This window comes from Antechinus flavipes, chromosome 5 (assembly GCF_016432865.1).
Source record: "Antechinus flavipes isolate AdamAnt ecotype Samford, QLD, Australia chromosome 5, AdamAnt_v2, whole genome shotgun sequence".
Taxonomy (NCBI): Eukaryota; Metazoa; Chordata; class Mammalia; order Dasyuromorphia; family Dasyuridae; genus Antechinus; species Antechinus flavipes.
Window position 1 is genome coordinate 128,043,506 of NC_067402.1, and position 21,953 is coordinate 128,065,458.

The 21,953-nt window shown below is 32.5% G+C and overlaps 1 protein-coding gene across 3 annotated transcripts in view; it reads left to right on the plus strand.

Annotated features, from left to right (window-relative positions):
• Nucleotides 1-21,953, plus strand: part of ANKRD26 (ankyrin repeat domain containing 26) — a 98,727-nt gene that overhangs the window by 42,845 nt on the left and 33,929 nt on the right. For all 3 annotated transcript variants that reach the window (XM_051961437.1, XM_051961435.1, XM_051961436.1), the window contains 7 exons: nt 2,252-2,478; nt 5,585-5,755; nt 8,040-8,073; nt 8,634-8,772; nt 11,976-12,189; nt 18,850-19,033; nt 20,876-21,019. In XM_051961437.1, the coding sequence (XP_051817397.1) occupies nt 2,252-2,478; nt 5,585-5,755; nt 8,040-8,073; nt 8,634-8,772; nt 11,976-12,189; nt 18,850-19,033; nt 20,876-21,019 (1,113 nt within the window). The remainder of the gene's footprint in view (nt 1-2,251; nt 2,479-5,584; nt 5,756-8,039; nt 8,074-8,633; nt 8,773-11,975; nt 12,190-18,849; nt 19,034-20,875; nt 21,020-21,953) is intronic.

The following is a 21,953-nucleotide window of genomic DNA, read 5'->3' on the forward strand; positions in this document are numbered from 1 at the left end:
AAATGTAACGAACTCAGATGCCTTTTTATGCACATCCTTCCAATAGTTTACATTTGAAAGAATTTTTCTTTCTATGAACATTTTTATTTTTTTAGCCAAGTACAAGATGTAAGTAGCTTAATTTTTGAAAACATAAGCTAATACTGGGAAATTTTTAATTTATCCATTAGATTTAGACTAATACTTTTATTATGATCTATTAAGTTTATCTTTACTGACTTTACTAAAATGATTTGATATTACTTAATTTTTTACTAAAATTTTTTGCTAAAATTATTTAATTTTTTTGCTAATAACATTTTTTCCTAATAACATGAAACTTAGTTTTCCTAATTTACTTAATAGCAATTTTCAAAAAGGCATTAATACAGTATTTGTTTACCCTACAACTAATAAATGACAGTTGGAATTTAAATCTAGATTTTCTGACTACAATCTCAATATTCTTTTTCAATTTAGTTGTTTTAAAAATATTTTCATTTGCTATAGATACTTGTCATTTTTTAGCACATAGAAATGATGTAAAATGTGAGAAAAGATGGAAAAATAATGTCAAAACACTGACTTGTGATATATTTCAATAACTGACTGGCTTTAGATACTATCAAATTAGCAGTTCATTTAATCATTCAATTTTATTTTTTGGAAGGGGCTTTGGCAGTCTTTGAGTCAAAACCCACTATTTTATGAATGAGGAAAGATCATGAATGAGGGGATTATATTACAAGTCATTTTGTTTTATGTTTTGTCCATAAATTCACTTGTCTTCATTATAATTACCCTTTCGTAATAGTAAGATACAACAGAGGATAGTGGATAGAGAACCAAACTCAATTAGTCCTAACTCAGTTATATTGAAGTTCAGCTTCTGACACATACTTGCTATATTACCATGGACAAGTCCATTTATCTAATTGGGCAACCCTAAGATTAGAAGCAGGAGAGATTTGCATTTATAGAGGGAGTTTCTTCATTTGAAGTAACCTACACTGATAAAATCACAAGTTTTATACAAAAAAAAAAATAGTAATTCACATTTTATATAATTACAAATCTCAACAAATCATTTAATCTTCATTACTATTCCTATAAATTACATGTGACCCATATTTACAGACAAGGAAGTTGAAGCTGAGAAAATTTAAATGACTTTTGGAAATGGTATTTAAGCTTTAAAGCTTCTGACCAAATTCAATGCTACCTCATATATATTTTTTTAAGTACTAAATAATGCAACTTCATTATGAGTATCTTCCAAATCAAATGTGGATAGATTCTGCTATTAGTTCATTAGTATGATTTTGACTAAGTTACTTAATGTTTCTGTGCGGCAGAATCCTCATCTATAAAATGATAGAATTATTCTAAGATTTTTACCCAAACTAAAAAGATTGTGCTTCTGTGAATGTTCACAGTGAACAGCCATTGTTTTTCTAGCAGTCTCAATGCCTAAATCCCACTGTGCTTGATTTCTATGTTGTTAAGAATGTTGATCCAATATTTCAGTGACTACCTTAAGTTTTTTTCTCCTTCCTTAACTTCACAGTAAGGAATAAGAAATGAGAATAGGATGGGAAACCCCCATTGTATGGTGAAAAATAAGGCAAGGTAATTATTTCCATCCTCAGCTTGGTCTATCTGTTCTTTGTGGAATCAAAGTAGAAAAAGCTGAAAAAGAGTCTGAATGTGTATCTCTTTGTCCCAGATATTTATTAAAAAGGGAAAAATAAGAGTAGAACCCGAAGAAAGGATGAGAAAACAAAATGAGATGGTAATTAGCTATCATTTTGAAAGTTGAGTAAATTTTTCTTTCAAACAAAATTTTTTAAAAGTTATAAGAATTTTGACTTCTAAAATTTAAAAAAATTGAATATAATATATTTAGGCTTATAATTCAAAATAAAAATAGGTAAATGAAAAGCAGTATATCATAATGGTTGGTATGCCAAGATGTTGTTCAAGTCCTGCCTTTGATTACATAGATAGATAGATAGATAGATAGATAGATAGATAGATAGATAGATAGATAGAGGCAAGACATTTAAGATCTCAATGTTCCAGACAACTCTACAACTATAAATTGCCAAGAAAGGGTAGACCAGGTATGGGGAATTTTCTCTTAGGATAGTTCCTTATACTATTTAAATCACAGGTCTAGTACTTGTCCCTAAGTAAGTGTGTGTGTGTGTGTGTGTGTGTGTGTGTGTATTTTTTTAAGAAAGTGACATTAAGTACTAAACTTTTCTTTTAGGTTGAAGAGGAAAAGAAAAAGCATCAACACAATGAAATGGGAACATTGGAGGACAAAAATGGTGATAAATTAAGTGAAAATATAATGGCTGACAAAGTTAATGAGCTATTTTCTATGGAGAGCAATCAACTTAATAAAGATGAGGAAAACAAAATCCCTAGGGAAGAAATTCCAATAATGAGCATTTCCAAGGAAATTTCAGCACCTGTCCACCATCTTTTAAAGAAGTAAGTTTGTCAAATAGTTAACTGAAATATTATTATAAAATATTAATGTTAATAGTAAGTTCAGTTTGCTCAACATCTGAATTCAGATTCACTGTGCATATATTTCTGTCTTGTTTTTTTAATCAAGAAAGTCCCATGAATATTTCTTTTTGGCTTTCAGTTTTGGGTTTTTTTTGTTTTTTTCTTTTGGAATTGTTTCATCATTTTCTATTGAAAGAAGGTAAGTAGCCTTTAATGAGATCCAAAAGAATAACATGAAATAGAAGATATCTGTGGCAAGAAGCAAAAGCAAGACAGTTTGCACATGTCCTAATGAGATGAAAATACACTTGTAGTTACCCCACAAAATTAGATGGACTCTCCTAATAGTTAAAAAGTTCCCCATCAGTAGAAATGTTCATGAACAAATCAGTTTAAGTACTTCTCATTTGCCAAGCACTGAGGGTTAAAAAAAAAAAAAAAAAAAAGGACAATTTAGAATCTTAAGAACCTCACACTTTTAAGTACTGATATGCAAAAAATAGAAAAGAACCACCCATCAACTCACCATCATATGAGGGGGTAGTTAGAGGGCAACAGCCAGAGGTCCAAATGGAAAAGTATTCTGGTTCTTTCCCATTAGGATGGAATTGAGGAGAAAAAAGAGGAAGAATAAAGAAGAAAAACGGGAAATTGACACCAAAAAAAAAAAAAAAAATAGAGAAAGTTTCATGTAGCACTTGCTCCATAAGGCCTTCTATTGCTCATATGGGTTATAGACAGGCTGAGGAAGAGCAAAAAAAGATAACTGTTACCTCCTGCCCCACCAAAAAAATCATAAAACTTTAAGATGATAGGTAACAACCTGACAGGATTATGATAAAAAGGATTCACAATTGAGATTTGGATTATACTTACTAATTGTAACCACTTCTAAAGTTCCAACTCGTAAGAGTTGGAATCTGGAAGTGTTCTGGATTGACATTTAGAAAATAGCAAATGTAAAAAAAGCAAGCCCAAGCATACTTTTATTAAACTGATAATTTAACAATAGTATCATATAGGATAATTAATTTCAAGAGCAAAAATGACATAAGTTCAAGAAGACAACATTTATACAAGCATAACATATTTGACAGCCACTGAAAAAGGGCATCTTTCCCTGCCTCAATAACAGACCTCAGTGGCATACAGAGAAAAATTGTTTACTTTTCCTTTGATTAGTAAGAAGTAACATAACAACATTAGACTTATTTGTGAAAGAGTAAAGTCATGAACAGTTGAGAGAAAGTACACTTTTATTTTAATTGTCATCTTTTTTTTTTGTATCAGCCTCATTTTCCACTATATGTCTCCTTATCCTTCTAGAAAAATATCTTTAATCACCACATCAGTATTACATACAACATACCACATAAATAGTCCTCTATCCTGCCTAAATAGGAGAGATATTCTCATCTAGATGAAGCTTGGTCAATATAATTTCTAGGTATTCAGTTTCAGTTGTTTTATTGTCCTTAATATTTACATTATTGTAATTACTATTTATATCATTATCCTTCATTTGCATTAATTCTTAAAAATATTCCAATGCATCTAAATAGTTATTTCTAACCACACATTATGAGTCTTATTACATTAATAGACGTGTTTAGCCTTTCTCCAGTCAATTAACAATTACTCTCTTCCCAGTTATTTGCCACTATAAAAAGTGTTGCTATGACTATTTTGGTTTTATCTAGGACTTTTCTTGCTTGGGTAAAAATACCTCCTTGGGATATATGTTTAGCAGTGGGAGAGAAAAATAATTTTAAAGCACTAGAGAAATTAATTGTTATTTGGAAAAGTTTTGCCTGAAAATCAGGGCAAAACAGGGTGAGTTGCAAGAGAATATTCTGTTCAAATTCTTTCAAATTTATGAATAATATTAGGGGCTGGAATAAATTGATATCAGGAATAATAACAAAATGTGCTAGTTATCTATTCATTTTTTCCCAATAAAGTACTTCTTTGATATTTTATTAGAGTGGGAAGGGGAAGGTCCCTAAAGGCTATGTGAACAGAGCAACAAAGTTTGTGAGATCCATTTCAAACTAGAATCAAAGCACAATCTTTCCACATTGTAGTTGTTAATTGTTTACTGATTTTGTCTACATGCACACTCATATATGCATACAAACACACACATACATGCATACACTTACACAATTATGCTTAATTCCTAGGACAGTCCATTCCTCTTTAAATATATAAGTCTAATTGTTTGGAAGTTGGTTGTTTTTTTGTTTTTGTGTATTGATCTCAAATGTGTTTTTCTGTCCCTAGTCCTACCTTTTGGGAGGGTCAAATAAATATAATAATCTTTTATACAGGTTAAGTGTATTTATCACTCCCTATACTCCCAATTCTTCATCTTCTCTTCTCTAGCTAGGGTAAACATCTGCATATCTTCTGAGTGCTAAATGTATTTCCTAAAATATGGCTCCCAGAAATGAATATATTCTTCATATTCTGTTCAAAATATAGCGTAAGGAAACTGTCCTCTCCTTCCTAGATTCTATGCCTCTTAGAATTCAATCTACAATTAAATTAAATTTTTGGACTTTCTCCTGGTATTATTGTCTCTAATCAGGCCTGCCTTGATAACTCTCAGATATTTTGCACACGAATTATATAGTCAAAACTATCCAGTTTTGTACAGTTGTTGTCTTTTAATCCAAGTATAGGTAGAAAAGAAGGAACATTGTAAGTGAAGAAAAGTTTGATAGAGAAATAAGCAAAACACATTCCTAGACTAGAGAAGATACAAATCTGACTGGAATAGACCTTGCATTCTGAAAAGTAGTGTGAAAATCTTTGATAGATTAAGAAAGTAGGCATGAGTATGAAGAAACTGCCTGGCAGTGCAGATTTGATTCACTACAAAACAGGGGGCCATTAAAGATTTATTATCTGAGGAATGATGTGATCAAAGTCTTAATTAAGAAAGCTTAGTAGGGAAGCAAAATCTAATATGTGTTAAAAGAGAAAGAAAAGTCACTCCCCCGTTGTTTTATTAAAAGTTTTCTCTATTCCAATAGAGAATAGTCTAAATTAAACATCCCTACATGAATTTTTTTTTTTTCAGCAATGATTTTGCCATGCATAGGAAAAAGGTTAAAAAACCTCAGAATAATAAGTGGATTCCCAAGGATCCTGGTATGACTTTATCTTCTGAAAAAGTGAATTCCTCATCTGGTATCTTACTCCATAGTTGTGATGACAGCAGTTTAAGTGAAACAGATAATTATGAATTAAGGTAAGCTGCTACTTTATGGAAAAATATTAGCAGTATGTACTTTTTGTAATGGCAGAAGATTATTGTCCTGATATTCTTTGTTCTAAGGGTTTAGAATTCTTTCTAAATAGGTGGGAGCATGAGACATATGCACAATAGCACTTTTCTCTTCAGGCAACTGAATTCCAAATGCCAAGAAAGTTATGGTAAAACAAGGAGGCCGAGACTCCTCATTTATATATATGCCATACTACTTCTCACTATTTGACAGTTGAAATTCTCATTTTCTCCAACATGACTAACCGGTCATAGTGATAATGCACTCTAATTTTCTCATGATGACAGAATACAGCAGGATCGACGTTAATCCATAGGAATAGGGTTTTCACTATACAAACCTAAGCACTAGTAATACCAACCCTAGAATCAGAAGATGAAGGCTATGTCCTAGCATAGATTGAAAACTGGAAGACACTGTAGGGGTCATCTAGTCCAGCCTCTGTGGTTTACCTACAGTCATACAAGTGAAAAGAGGAAGAGCCACTTTCCACTGTACCACAAGGCCATCATTAGCAGTGGAATATAGGAGACATATTACACATTTGTAAAATAGGGATGATAATCAGCAGAATTGTTGTAAAGAAAGTTCTTTGTAAAGTGCTATAGAAACAAACTGTATTATTCATTCAATAAATATATTATATTTCTCTTGCTTTCAGTAAAATATTCTGCTAATGATTGCTATTGTTATAATAGTCTTCATTGAAACATCATATTTCTAAAACTATGTGGCAGTACATATACTAACAATAAGTTATATAATGTATATATATTAGTTAAAGTCTGTTTAACTTTTAGTTGTTTTTAATAGAATGGTTGCTTAAGCCCCTGGGAACTGATAGAACCCATTTTCTTCAGTTATAATTTGTCAAAATTTACTTCTGCCTGATTTTTCTCCCTCCAGTTTATATGTTATTAGATCACTGAAGCTAAAATATCTCATTATTTTCTAAATACCTAGAAAGAGCCAATCATTCTTTCATAGAATTTCTCTCTCTGAATTTTCTTATTTTATTTAATCACATTTAAATTTGAGAATTTGTATATAGTCATGAGTACTTTCTCCAGAGGAGAATATCATGGTTTCTCGTCTTGTCAGAGATAATGTATTGTAATGGGCTGAGGCTTGAGTTGATGCACTGAGGTCCCAAGCACATGAGGCTAAATAGTAATTGGACCATACTCTATTAATATAATAAGCTTGGAGAAAGAATGGCCCCCGCCCATTCTTTGTGCAAGTCCTGATGTGTTGTATAGGAAATGACAATTTTGGTGGGTGGAGGCAGGGGAGACTGCTTGCATTGCCATTGCGAAGGCTGTTCAGCTCAGATCCCACTCTGTTAGCTGGCTTCCTGTCACAGCTGCCCATATTGCTATCGCAATCTTTTTTGCCCATATTGGTATCACAATCCTTATTCACCTCTTCACTTCAATAAAGATTGAAGATTTTTCCCTTAACCTGAATTCCTGACTCCGGCTGATTTTAAATACGCGGTCATTACAATGTATATTCTTTCATATTTCTTCCACAAGGAGTCCATTCATTGTACTGATAAAATTATTTACAAAGAATTAATCACATACAATATGAAGTTATGCCAGGCCCTGGGAAAGATAGAAAGGTGAATAAGATAGTATGTTATCCCTAGGAGTTTGCAATATGGTAAATAGAACATACATGCCTATAACTTGAATTTTTAAAATTATGATTATGTTGGTTATTATGTATTATATTTTCTAAAACTTATAATACAATGAAGCATAATGGAAATAATTTAATATTTATTGGTGACTCAGTTCATACTAACAATTGTTACAGTATTCTGTCAAAATTCTTGTTATTTTAGAATCTTAATAACAAGGAATTTGGGATACAAACAATTGAAAGGTAAATCATTGTTATCCTATTACAAGTTATTACAAGTTATTACAAGTTATTACAAGTTATTACAAGTTAAAATTTTTTTGGCTCATGTTTATTTTTAAAAAATATTCTTTCTATTAATGGAAGAAATTCAGATGTTATTTAATTTTTTTTGTTTCTTTTAAAAACTTTTTAATGGGCAAATTATGGTTATGAGATTAAATACTGTTGTATACTATAACTCATGTGGTTTACTAGAAACATGAAAAAGCAATTGATTTTCAAATAAGTACATATTAAACCAAATAGCTAAAATGATAAGAAACTTTATGTGTATCTTCTCTATTATATTCACACTAAAAAGAATTATTTGTCTTTTAGCCCTGCAAAGAAAACATTGAATGAAAAGAATAAGGTACTGTAAAAATGCTAGAATTATAAATTAGAAAATAATATAATATTCAATGAACAGATAGGACCTCTTTTCTGCATTATAAAGTATAGGACTATTTAACCTGAAAATGGATACTTTTAGAAATAGTCTCCTACTAAAATGTGAAATATGACTATCAGAAAGCTAATTATGTTGCCTAACTTTCTTCATTTCGCCCCATAAATAAGACCATTTACTATTTATGAGAAATATTGTGATGATTTGTGATCATTTTCATAAAGCTGCTAAATAATTCAGCTTTTAGATAGTAAGTGGCCTAATGAATAGAATTAAGAAGACCCTAAGTGTGAATCCATCCTTGAGCTCTTAAATAGCTTTATGATTTTGGAGATCTCACCTAATTTCTCTAATAACCTGTTTCAATAATTATGAGTGGTGCTTATCTTACAAAATTGTTGTGAAGATGCCATGAGATAATGTATACAAATTGTTGTAAAAACCTTAAAGTACTATGTAAATGTTAGCCAATATTATTATTTTTAAGTTTTTATTATTTTATAGTACTTTTATTTATTTTATAGGACAAAGTACAGGTTGATGCAGATGATCTTGATGATCTCACTCAGTCATCTGACACAGCTACAGAGGATTATGATTTGCCTCCCTCAAACTATAAGAATATTATGTTACTGATTGAACAGCTTAGTGTTGATTGCAAAGGTAAGAATATTTTTAAATTTTGCTAACAGAATATTAGTATTAAATAGAACCTAAAAATGTGTGTATATCGAAGAATATACTACTGAAGACATACTTCATTGATTTGTAGCAGAATAGAAGTGACTTTGATTCTTGAAAGCTCTGACATTGAAGTCTAATCTGTGGCTGAAAAGGATTACGATGTTGGCTTCAAAGTGATGAATTTTTCAGCCACAGACATTCTCAAAGTTGACCTGCTATTTGTTTCAATTCAAAAAGAATTATTAAATATTTAGTGTGCCAAATACACAAATTTCAAATGAGACAATCCTTTTCCTTATTGAGTGTGCAATCTACTAGGGGGGGATAGAACATATTTAGGTAACTGATATTAAAAAATACATACATTTTTTGAAGAGTTTACTCATATCGCTATAGGTAATAAAGTGGGAAAGAACATTAGCTATCAAGAATAAAAAAAACTACCTATTTATAAAAATAGTATTTGAGTTAAGTTTTAAAGGATGGCTTTGAATTCAATAGGTCATAGAATTATAGGGGAAATGAAATGAACATTTCAAACATGGGAATTGTAAGCAAAGAGGGAGGAAAATGACTGAAAATCTAGTTTTACTGGAAAAAATATATATCAATAAGAAGTAAATATGGAAAGATAGAGTATTATAAAATTATAGATCTAGCTTTGTGTGTATAGAAAAATCATTTAAACATGGAGTTTTGTTTTCTATAAAATACTTTATTTCAAAGGATTGTTATGGAGAAGGTATTTTGTAAACCTATATGTGCTATATTAGTACTTCATGTGAGTTGTTCATATGGAGTGCTAGGATAAAGTGTATGAATTTTACTTGGTTGATAATAGAAGAGCATTGTTGAAGCAACATGACTTGTTGCATAAAGTGCTCTCTTCCATGGAAAAATAGCCAAAATATTAAAATCTTAAACTGAGTGGCCAAAAATGTCACCAATTTCACACATTTTCTATCTAATTTTTATAATTTTTCTGTCAGCATGGCCCATAGGATAGTGTACTGAACATGATATCTTAATACCTATTTTCAGATTCTGCCTAATATAGCTACTGACTAATCTCAACAAATTCTTTAACTTCTCTGTGATTCAGTTTCTTCTTTTGCTTTGAAACTTTGATCTTATGATTTCCCTTACTGTCAACTTCACCACCCACTATAATCACTGTGTCTATCTCTAACAGTCCTGTTCTCCCCTATGTCCTTGCTGCTCCAATTCTGCTAAATGCTGAAAAATATGAAGAATTAAATGTTGACAAGGGAAACCAGATAATCAAGTCTGTCTGTAACTTGATTTTTTTTTCTACTTTTAATAGTATTTCATTTTTCCAAAAAACATGCAAAGATAGTTTTCAACATTCACCCGTGCAAATTTTTGTGTTCAAAATTTTTTTCCCTTTCCTGCCATCTCTCCCCCTCTCATATATGCCATGTCTTATATGGCAATCCCATATAGGATAAATATGTGCAATTCTTCTAAACATATTTTCACATTCATTATGCTGTGCAAAAAAAAATCAAAAGGGAATAAAAAGAAAAAAGCAAACAAGCAATAACAACAAAAAAATGAAAATACAATTCTTCGATCTACATTCAGTCTTCATAGTTCTCTCTCTGGTTGTGGATGGTACTTTCCATACAAATCTGTTGAAATTGCATGAATCACCTCATTGTTGAAAAGAGCCAAGTCCATCTTTGTGTACAGTATTCTAGTTCTGCATACTTCACTTAGCACCAGTTCATGTTTGTAAGACACTGCTGGATCAAAGGATATGCAGTTTTATAGTCCTTTGGGCATAGTTCTAAATTGCTCTCCAGAATGGTTGTTTCACAATTCCACCAACAGTGCATTATTATAAAACACACATTTCTAACTCTGGATTAAGTCTAAATTTATCTCTGTAGAATAAAGTACATGGGTTTTATGCCATCTATTTTCTTAAGGCTTGGAACATTGTCTTTTTCTTTTTCTTCTGGTATATTTTGTTTAAAGTTACCAAAACTCTGGCCAATTAATAAATGAAAAAGAATTTTATTGTATGATGTTGCCCCTGATTTATATTATATCTCTAAAAAACAAGCAATGTTTTAATAATAATAGCTTTTTATTTTTCAAAATACATGCAAAGATAGTTTTCAACATTCACCCTTTCCTAACCCTGCATTCCAAATTTTCCTCTCCCCCTCAACTGCTCTGCCCCCTAAACAGCCAATATAGGTTAATCATAGGCAGTTCTTCTAAACATATTTCCACATCTATCATACTGCACAAAAAAAAAAAAAAAAAAAAATCAGATCCAAAGGAGTGGGGAAATGAGGAAGAAAAACACAAGCAAGCAAATAACAACAAAGGTGAAAATACTATGTCGTGAACCACATTCAGTCCCCATAGTCCTCTCTCTGGATGCAAATGGTTTTCTCCATCACAAGTCTATTGGAATTGACCTGAATCACCTCATTGTTGAACAGAGCAAAGTCTATCAGAATTGATCATAACATAATCTTGTTACTGTATACAATGTTTTCTTAGTTCTACTCAACTTACTTAGCATTAGTTCATGTAAGTTTCTTCAGGTCTTTCTGAAATCAGCATTCTGATCATTTCTTATAGAACAATAATATTTCATTACATTAATATACCATAACTTATTCAGCCATTCCCCATTTGATGGGTATCTATTCAGTTTCAAGTTCCTTGCCACTACAAAAAGGGCTGCTACAAAACAAGCAGTGTTACATGTAAGTATTTGGGGTAAAATGTTTATTATACTTATAAAATAATTCAGTATACTTGTAATATACAGATATTAAATATATAAATTATTTTATTGATCTTACTTGTTCCACTTGCAGTACACATCAGAATGTTTATTTTTCACATTTTTTTTTAATTATTGTGAAGAATTCTGAGGTTTCAATCAGTTTTTTTTTTAATAAAATAATGTGTAACTTAGAGATTCTTTTTAATTGTTCATAGTTCTCACAGGAAAGTAGGTTATTTTCAAATTCAATTTAAATGTATAGGCAAAATAATATTTTTGGCATAACCTTATGATTCATATATGAATACTATTTTATCAGTGCCAAAGAAGCTGAATTCTAAGTATACTGCTGCTGTACTGAAGATTTTATAAAATCCTGATATTTTTATTTATTTGTGGTTTTTCTATACAGATTCTATTCACCTTCTGAAAATTCAGGATGCAGTTCTTAAATATGAACGATCAGTAGAACTTAAAAAAGCACGATGTACACAACTCACAAGAAAAGTTAAGAGTTTGGAAAACAAGATTACTGGACTACAGGAAGAATTATCAGAAACAAGAAAAATGAAATCCCAATTAGAGCATCAAAAAGTAGAATGGGATAGAGAACTCTATAGACTCAGGTATGGAACTCCTAACTTTAAATAACTTGAAAGCATTTCTCTTATATTGAAGCAATATGACAGAAGATTTGAGAGTAGGAAAGAAAAAATGACACATCTTTAAAATAATACTTGGGGTAGCTAGAGCACCAGCCCTGAAGTCAGGAGGACTTGAGTTCAAATCTTTAAAATAATATTCTAAGGAATCCTATTTTAATGGAATATTATCTATCTTCCTGTTTGGAATAATTTCCAATGAGTTCAACTATTACTACATGATATTACTTTTTGAAGGGCAGATAGTTGTCTTTAATCAGTAAACATTTATCAAGTCCCTTCCTATGTGCCAAATGCTGTTCTAGGCACTGGAGCTACAAAAACAAAAATGAAATGCCATCAGGGAGTTTACATTCAATACAAGAATACAACATATAAATGCAAAAGTAAATACAATTAAGTCACAGAAATTTGAAACAGGAAACAGGGGTGTTGTTTTCAGGGGATAGTACTAGCAGCTGAAGGAAGGATTGAGGAAGCCTTTATGTAGAAGGAAGTATCTAAGCAGAGTTTTAAAAGAAACAAAAAATTCTAAGACATAGGGAGATTAGAAGAACAGTAGGAGTACATCCAGTCATAGAAGACAACCAGGACTAAGGTGAGTCCTTAGGAAATAGTCTGTATTGTCCTGTGTACAAAAAAAAGATCAGTTTGACTGGACTATAGAATACAAGAAAGAGAGCAATGTATAATAAGATTAGAAATATAATTTCTATTTCTCAAATACAGTAAACATCCACTTATTCAAATTCCTTGACAAATTTACTGTCTCCCAGCTATATATGCAAAATGCTTTATGAAACTCTAGGGGAGACAAGAGATGAATATGACTTGACCTCAGCTGTAATGGAGTTTACAATTTTTTAAGGTGTTTTACCTCTTCTTAAGTTCATCTATTTCTCATGAATTCACATAATATTCCTATGAAGAAATGATTTCCTGTTCTGTTTATTCAGTCCTAGTTTCTCTCTTGAGAACATCCATACATCACTAATTTTTTTTTTTTACATCTCAAACTGGACATTCTATATACATCTTGAACTTAATATTATCTTTCTTTCTAGGCCCTTCTCTCTTATAAATGTCTCTATTATTGTCAATGACACCACCTTTCTCTTATTCACCCAGATGTAGTTCCTTAACTACTCCTTTTTAGTCTTCATACTCAATCTGGTGACAAATTTTCTATCTTTGTAGCATTTCTCATAGATTTCCTTTTCTATCTACTCACAGTCAACACTTTAATTCAGTTCTTCATTACTTCTTGCTTATATTATTGCACTAGACTTCCATTTTCTTTCTGATTCAAAACCTTCCATGATACCATCTATTCTTTGCTCACTTCCAAATAGTGATTTTCCTAAAGCATAGATCTTATCATGTCATTCTTTCTTTTCATTAAGCAATAGTGACTCTGTATTACCTCCAAGATCAAATGCTCCTATTTTGGGCATTCAGAAGGCCTTATTACCTGGTTTCCTCCTGCCTTTCCAGTTTTCTCATACTTTCCTCCTTTCCCCCTGACTCTACAATCCAGTCATACTGACCTACCTTCTAACATTTCCAATTATATATAAAAATTATTTTGAGCATCCATTTTAAAAATATTTGAGTTCCAGATTTTTTTCTCTTCCCTCCTTTCCATCCCTCTTCCCTAAAAAAAATAAGCAATTTGATATAGGTTGTATATATGAAATCATGTAAAAATACTATACTTCAAAATTCAAAAAATACATCAGTCATGTTGTGAAAGAAGAAACAAACCAAAAGAAAAAAAAAACCATGAAAAAATAAAATGAAAATAGCATAATTCAACCTGTTCAGTCTCCATCAGATCTTTCTTTGTTTATGGATAGCATTTTCCATTATGAGATCTTTGGGATTGTCTTAGATCATTGTATTGATGAAAAGAGTTAAGTTATTGATAGATGATTGTGGTGAGCTTTTTCTTCTCAAAACCAAAATGTTGTGATCTGGTTCAGATGGATCTGAATTGGTCCCTGTTTGGGTGCCAAAATGTGGTGAGCTTTTTCTTCTCAAAACACAGCCAGGTGATAAAAGTTCAGATCTTTTATTATCTCCAATATAGCCCGGTTAGCTTAGAGGTCTATCTCTCTGCTTGGTTCCAAGAGCTCTCTCCAAATGTCACCAAATCCAAAGGTCTGATCCTTCAGCCTCTGCCTCTGCTTTCTTCAGCCTTCAGCCAGCTCCATTCTTCATGTCATTCCGGTGAAATCTCAACTTGTAGCTTCTTCACTCTCAAGAACTCCCTTGACTGGCCCATTGAAGCTCTATTTATGCTCAAGAGAGGGATTGTGGGTTTTCTCCCATAGTGCTCTCTGGCCCAAAGAGCTTCAAGGGAGGTGTGAACTCATTGAACTCCAATGAGTAAAGTTGTGAACACAAGCCTTGTATTAATTAGTTCTACTTAGTACCTTGTTTCAGGTTCTGCCCAAAACATCTTCTTGTAAGATTAGATCAACTCTAATTAGTTAGCAGTTAGTAAGAATTCCAACATCTCCCCCTTTCTTTTGTTTTAAAACATAGGGGGTTTCTGAGGGGGTACACATAAATCCATCAATATGGGCCAGAACTTTGTAACAGATATACATGGTATACATAAATCCATCAATATGGGAGGCATTATACATAATTTACATAAGCACATAGCAATATAACACAGGCTAGTAGTAATGTAACAAATAACAAGAATCAACCTGAAAATTTACACATGTCCATAAGTCCTAGAAATAGTCCATAAGCAATCCATTGTCCATTAGTTCATGTGCCAGGAATCTAATAATTCCTGTAAGCTCTGAAGTACTGCAAAAAGTCTCATCAACAATTTTTCATCTCAGGGAAGCCAATGATTCTTGCTAGTTTTTCAGGAACTGAAAGCTGAAGATTTTAAAATTCTTTTGACAGTCTCATTGTTAGCCTTTTCCACCTGTGGAAATATAAGCAGATCCTCTTCCCCAAGCAATTAACCTAATTCCCTTCTATTTACCAAATTTGGGATTTCTCCTCATCATCTGGTAATTACATTGGAGCCATTTGCACTGGATATTGCCTTGTTGTCTTAAAAGGCCTGTATTCTTCCCAACTGTAATCCTGATTGCTTTTCTGTTGGTTGATGACATCAGAGTCCTGAATTTCTAAAGTCTCTCTGGGTGTAACCTCAGCTGCTATCATGCCCCACCTGTCCTTCGATTGGTACTTTGGAGCTGGGCCTTGCCTCTCCTTCCTCTGGGTCAATATACATTTAGAGGCCCAATGAAAGCCTCGGTTACATTTTGGACATGGGGTTTTGGGTTTTCTCTCACCCTGTCTTCTCACTCTATCTCCATTTCTACATTGGGCTCTCAAATGTCCAACTTTTCCGCACTGAAAACATCGACGAGTTTCTCTAGAATTCCTCTGCCAAGAAGGACCTTGTCTTCCCATATTCATCATAGTTTGGGTATAATAAGCATTTGTGCCCACTGTGGCACAGCATCTTATGATCTCCTCCAAAGGAGCATCTTTGTCTAGCCCCCATATAATTCTTTTGCAAACCTCGTTGGCATTTTCCTTAGCCAAATGTCTGGTCATTATTTCTGTTGCTGCATTATCTCCAAAGGTTATTATTACAGCTGTTTGTAAACGTCCCACAAAATCTGCAAAAGGTTCATTGGGACCTTGCTCTATTTTTGTGAAAGCATTATTTCCATCTTTCTGTCCAGGGAGAGAGTTCCAAGCTTTTATTGCAGCCTTAGAAATTTGCTCATATACTGTTATGGGATAATAAATCTGTTCTGAACTCTCTGCATACTGACCTTCTCCAGTTAGTTGGTCAAAAGCAACTTGTACAATAGCTCCTGTTTGCCTATTGCATTGGGCTTGAATCCTACATAGTTCATGAAACTCCGAAAGCCACAATAAATTTTGTCCCGGTTCAAGACATGTTTTAGCGATGGATTTCCAGTCATTCGGGGTTAAGATTTCATAAGACAAATTATCCAGTAACATCTTCACATAAGATGATGTAGCCCCATAAAGAGTGCAACCCTTTTTCAAATCTTTAATTTTTCCCAAATTAAAAGGAGTGTATTTTCTCTCTTTTTGACCTGAGGAGTTGAGCTCTTCAATCACAGGATATGCATTTATAAAATCAGATATATCTTCTCCTTCATTTTTTGCTTTAATTAATGCTTTTTCTAATCTTATCAAATTCTGCTTTATAGGAGAAGCTGACTGTGTTTCTGTCTCTCTCCCTCCCCCTTGTTCCACCCATGAAGGGTTAATTGCGGGGGGAGGGTCATGAGATGTGGAATCACCTAATTCCTCCTGCTGTGAAGTATCACACTCAGAATTGTAATTAATTCCATTCTCATCTGATTCATCCTCCTTTTCACCTAGTAAAGTTGGCACTTCTTCCTCCTGTACTTTCCTTTTCATCATTCTATCACTTAAATAACTTCTTATAGCCAATTGTATTACATTATATGTATTAATTATTGAGTTAGGCCCATTTTTATCATAGAATTGACAAAGATCCTCTCCAACCAATTTCCATTCATTTAGATCTAATTCCTTTTCAAGAGAGAAACAAGGACATATGTCCTTTACAGTTTGTAAAAATTCAGTGATTTGCTGTAAGCTTATAATTAAACCTTGGCTTTCCATAATTTTGACAATGCTCTCTAAACATTTTCCTTGAACAGAAACAGGCTGTTTTCTAAATATCTGTCCCATCTTAGATGAAATTCTACTTTAACTCTTGTAACAAAATTTCTTTGTTGCACTCACCCTAATTTCTGGGTTGAAGAGTCTTTTCCACTGGATCAGGATCAGAGGCTTTTCCACTTGAATCAGGATCGTAGCTTTTCCACTGAAATCCACTGAGGGGGTCTGTCAGCCCCACGTTGGGCGCCAAAATGTTGTGATCTGCTTCAGCTGGATCTGAATCGGTCCCTGTTCGGGCGCCAAAATGTGGTGAGCTTTTTCTTCTCAAAACCAAAATGTTGTGATCTGGTTCAGATGGATCTGAATCGGTCCCTGTTCGGGCGCCAAAATGTGATGAGCTTTTTCTTCTCAAAACACAGCCAGGTGATAAAAGTTCAGATCTTTTATTATCTCCAATATAGCCCGGTTAGCTTAGAGGTCTATCTCTCTGCTTGGTTCCAAGAGCTCTCTCTAAATGTCACCAAATCCAAAGGTCTGATCCTTCAGCCTCTGCTTCTGCTTTCTTCAGCCTTCAGCCAGCTCCATTCTTCATGTCATTCCGGTGAAATCTCAACTTGTAGCTTCTTCACTCTCAAGAACTCCCTTGACTGGCCCATTGAAGCTCTATTTATGCTCAAGAGAGGGATTGTGGGTTTTCTCCCATAGTGCTCTCTGGCCCAAAGAGCTTCAAAGGAGGTGTGAACTCATTGAACTCCAATGAGTAAAGGTGTGAACACAAGCCTTGTATTAATTAGTTCTACTTAGTACCTTGTTTCAGGTTCTGCCCAAAACATCTTCTTGTAAGATTAGATCAACTCTAATTAGTTAGCAGTTAGTAAGGATTCCAACAGATGATCATAACATAATGTTCCTGTTACTGAGTATAATGTTCTTTGGGTTCTACTCCCTTAACTTTCCATCAGTTCATGTAACTTTCTAGGTTTCTCTGAAATTCACCTGCTGCTCAATATTCAGTTCCCTTAACTACTAGTGCTTTTTTTTTCTAATATTACCTCTCAGATATTGTCTGTAACTTGCATGTACCTATTTATTTACTTGTTGCTTTTCCCATTTATAAAGTAAGCATCTTAAGGACAGAATCTACTGTTTCTGTCTTTGTTTATATACCCATCGTTTAGCACAATACTTGGCACAGAGGAAGCACTCAATAAATGCTTGTTTTCTAATAGTGATTGACTTTTTGGGAGATCTAATATATACAAAAATAGGTCATAAACAGCATTCAGAATCTCTCTTGACTTTCTTAATGGAGTATTTGGAAATGATTTCTCTGCCAATATATAATCTATCCTATATATTTGTAATAACAGAACTATTCTGTATGATTCTAATCCAACATCATTTAAAATTAACACTCTTCTTTAATTTTTATTATTTTATTTTCTCAATCATTATTGAATTTTATGATAATAATATGATAATATTGCCTTAATGCCTCATCCTGGAGGATTGTGAAGTACTGAAAATATAAGCCAATAAGAAGAAAATAATGTCGGTAATAAAATTTGGTCTCCTTAGTTTTTCCTAGAAATCACTTCAAATTGTGATTGCCGCTTCAAAGAATTGAATATTAATTCTTAAGTATGAATAGTATACATAGGGTTGCTGACTTTTAAGTGGTTCAGGCACCTCCATTTAGGATGTAGTCTCAAATATTATCTTCAACTCCTAAGCTCAATGACAAAAACAGACAGTAGACAGATTTTTCGACTAGTGTTGGATTTCAAATAGAAAATAGAAAAAAAATAGAAGAGATTTCCTGATGATGAGTTCCCTACACAAATCCAATTCCTCCCAAATTTATAATTTCCTTTAGACTTCCAGATAAACATACTTAAGTGGGATTGTAATCCTTATTTCTACTGACCTGTGATTTTAAAACAAAGAATTTTAATCTAGGTTTACACTAAGACAAGAGAAAGAAAAGCAATTGAGTACAGAAATGCTATTTGAAAAAACTAGGGAACAACTAAGAAGAAAAGAAGAACAATATAGTAAAGAAGTGGAGCTAAAACAACAACTTGAATTCACACTTAGAACTCTGGACTTAGAACTGAGAACAGTAAAAAATAATTTTAAACAGGTAAGTTGGAATTTAAAAGTCACTATTTCCATTTTTTTCTTTGTTAAATATTTATATGTGGGTTTCCTGGGAATGGGGAAGTCAGTATCATAAAATCTTTTCAATCTTAGAAAAGGGTCATGGTATTTATATGTAATATAAGTAATTAAGATATAATCATTCATAAATATATAAAGAAAAATTTAATTTTTTTTTTTTAGCATTTTAATGTAAAATTTCAGCTTAAATACCCATGATAAAGGTAAGTACTTTTTAGAGTGTATCTCACAATAGAGAATCAGAATGGTATAGTGTATAGAAGTGTTACTACTGACCCATCTTAATTGGGTGACCTGAGACAAGTTGTTTCACTTGACCCCAAGCCAGGTGTCCAACTTCCCAAAAGCTGCCCACAAAACTCAATACTGGGGGGAATCAATTTAACACCTCTGCTCTAAGCAGCTCATTTAAGTTCCAGTGGAAACATGAACACCTACATTAATAGAAGGAGTTTCCTTATCTGAGAAATCTCTAGGTCAATAAAATTGCAAGTTCAATCCCTTTCTCTGTTCCATATATTCTACATATATGTACCATATTCTTCAGTCTTTCAGAAAAGTTTTTTGTTCTCTAGCACCTTTAAAATATAATTATATATAATTAAAATTATATATATAATCTATATATATATATTATTAATTACATATAATATATTTGTATAATTAATATACTTTATATATAATTATAAACACACACATATAATTATATAATTTAAAATATCTTATATAATTATATTATATATTTATATATAATTATACATTTTATATAATTATATGTATTTATATATATATATGTATTATATAATTAAAATTATCCAAGCCATTAAAAATGGAAGAATGGCAAAGTCTGAATAGGTCAGAAACTGTATTGAACCTACTAATAAGATGAAATTCAATTAAAATGAATGTAAAGTTTTATACTTAGGTAAAAAAAAATTAGTTTCACAAGTATGAGTTGTAGGAAATATGATTTGTTAGCATTTTGTCTGAAATGATGCAGGAGTTTTAGTGAACTCTGATTTGAGTTAGCATTGTTATTTGGGAACCAAAAAACTAAAATAACTTTTTATTGCATTGAGAAGTATAGTTTCCAAAAGTGAGGAAGTAAAAACACATCTCTACTGATTATATCAGACAACACCTATACTGTTTTGTTCATTTGTGGCCACCACAGAATTATGTCAGGCAGTAAGCAAGATGGCAAATAAGATGAGAAAAGAAATCCATGACATATGAGGATCTTTTAAAGAAATTAGAGACTGGAGGCCCATGGTAACTGTCTTCACACTTCTAAAGGACAGTCATGTGGAAGAAAGACTAAGTTTGTTTTGCTTCAGGCTCAAAGATAGAACTAAGAGCAATGGACAGTAGTGCAAAAATGTACATTTTTAAAGTTATTGTCAGAAAGAATTTGCCAACAAATAGAACCATCCATAAATAGAATAAATTGTCTTGAAATAAGGTATTCTTCCACCTGCAAAGACTTCAAGTTGAGGCTGAGTAAAGTCTACTAAGACTGAGGTACATATAGGGTTTATTTACAACTCTTAATATTCTATCCTTTTTGTTTCCTTTTTTTAAAATTTATTTATTTATTTGTTTTTGCTGAGGCAATTGACTTGCCCAGAGTCTCTGGTCCTCTTGACTTAAGGGCTGCTGCTCTATCCACTACACCAGCTAGCTGCCCCTCCTTTTATTTTCAGTAACCTACTTTTCAGATTCTAAATTCTCTTAAAAATGAATTTTTTTTACTGACTTTTGAAGAAAAAATATAATTAAAACTGTTATGAAATGGTGTTTCCAGGTTGAAGAAGAGCGAAATGATGCTCAAAGACAACTTTCTCGAGAGCAGAGCGCCAGAGTTTTGCAAGACGGAATTCTGAATAATTATCTATGGAAGCAAAAGGAAATTGAAGCAGCTTCTTCCAAAATGATTCAGAGTTCTGAGGTATTCACTTTGGTCATTTTCAAATCTATGTGCATATTTAAAAAGTCAGGATTGTGGTACGTCATTTTTGGATATATTTGCCATCTTCAGTGATATACATCTATCTGTAACAAACAAGCAGTAATACATAAATGGTGACCAAAATCAGCACAGGTTGTTTGGTTTGCTTTGTTGCTTCTTTTCTTTGAATTGCATGTTCCCTCCAGAAAACCAAGAGTACTCCCATTGAAAAGATTCCTACTTTTCAGTAGTGCCCCTACCCTTTCCGGCCATAGGAAGGGGATAGCTCATCAGTTTAACTAACCCCTAAGGGGAAAAAAGAATGCAGCCATGTAGGAAATGACAACTAAAACACAATTTTTTTTCTTTAATTAAGTAATCCCTTCTGTCTGTCCTTTCCTGGGCAAAAACTGAGGGTTACCAAACATGATAATAATTTGGTCTATTTCACATTATTGTCTTATGTTTTATGAAAAAAATACATTAAAGTATTTGCAATGAAAGTAAGTTTCACTTGGATTTCTCAAATAAAGATGTATACATTACAAGGATTCATTCATTCACATTCATCATTGCTCAACATGATAAAAGCACCAGTTCATAAAATGACACATTTAATCTTTTTCATTTATTTTTAACAATGGTATGAAGTAAATTGTCAGACTTCTTTTCTTAGTAATCATTTGGTACCTGAGTACTGGAATGTTTCATTTAACTCAGCTGCTTATTCATACCCTCCTCCTGGTTTCATTGAAAAGATCTCAAAGAATAGGATTTCTAAAGCTTTTGGATATACCATTTTCTACCTATCCTGAAAGAGGCCAAATGTTCCTAGACCACTTTGACCCATGATGGGAGTACAACATCAAAATTTTCTACTTTGGCCTTAATAATTCTTTTATTATTTCTTTAAAATGTGATGGTTATGGTCAGA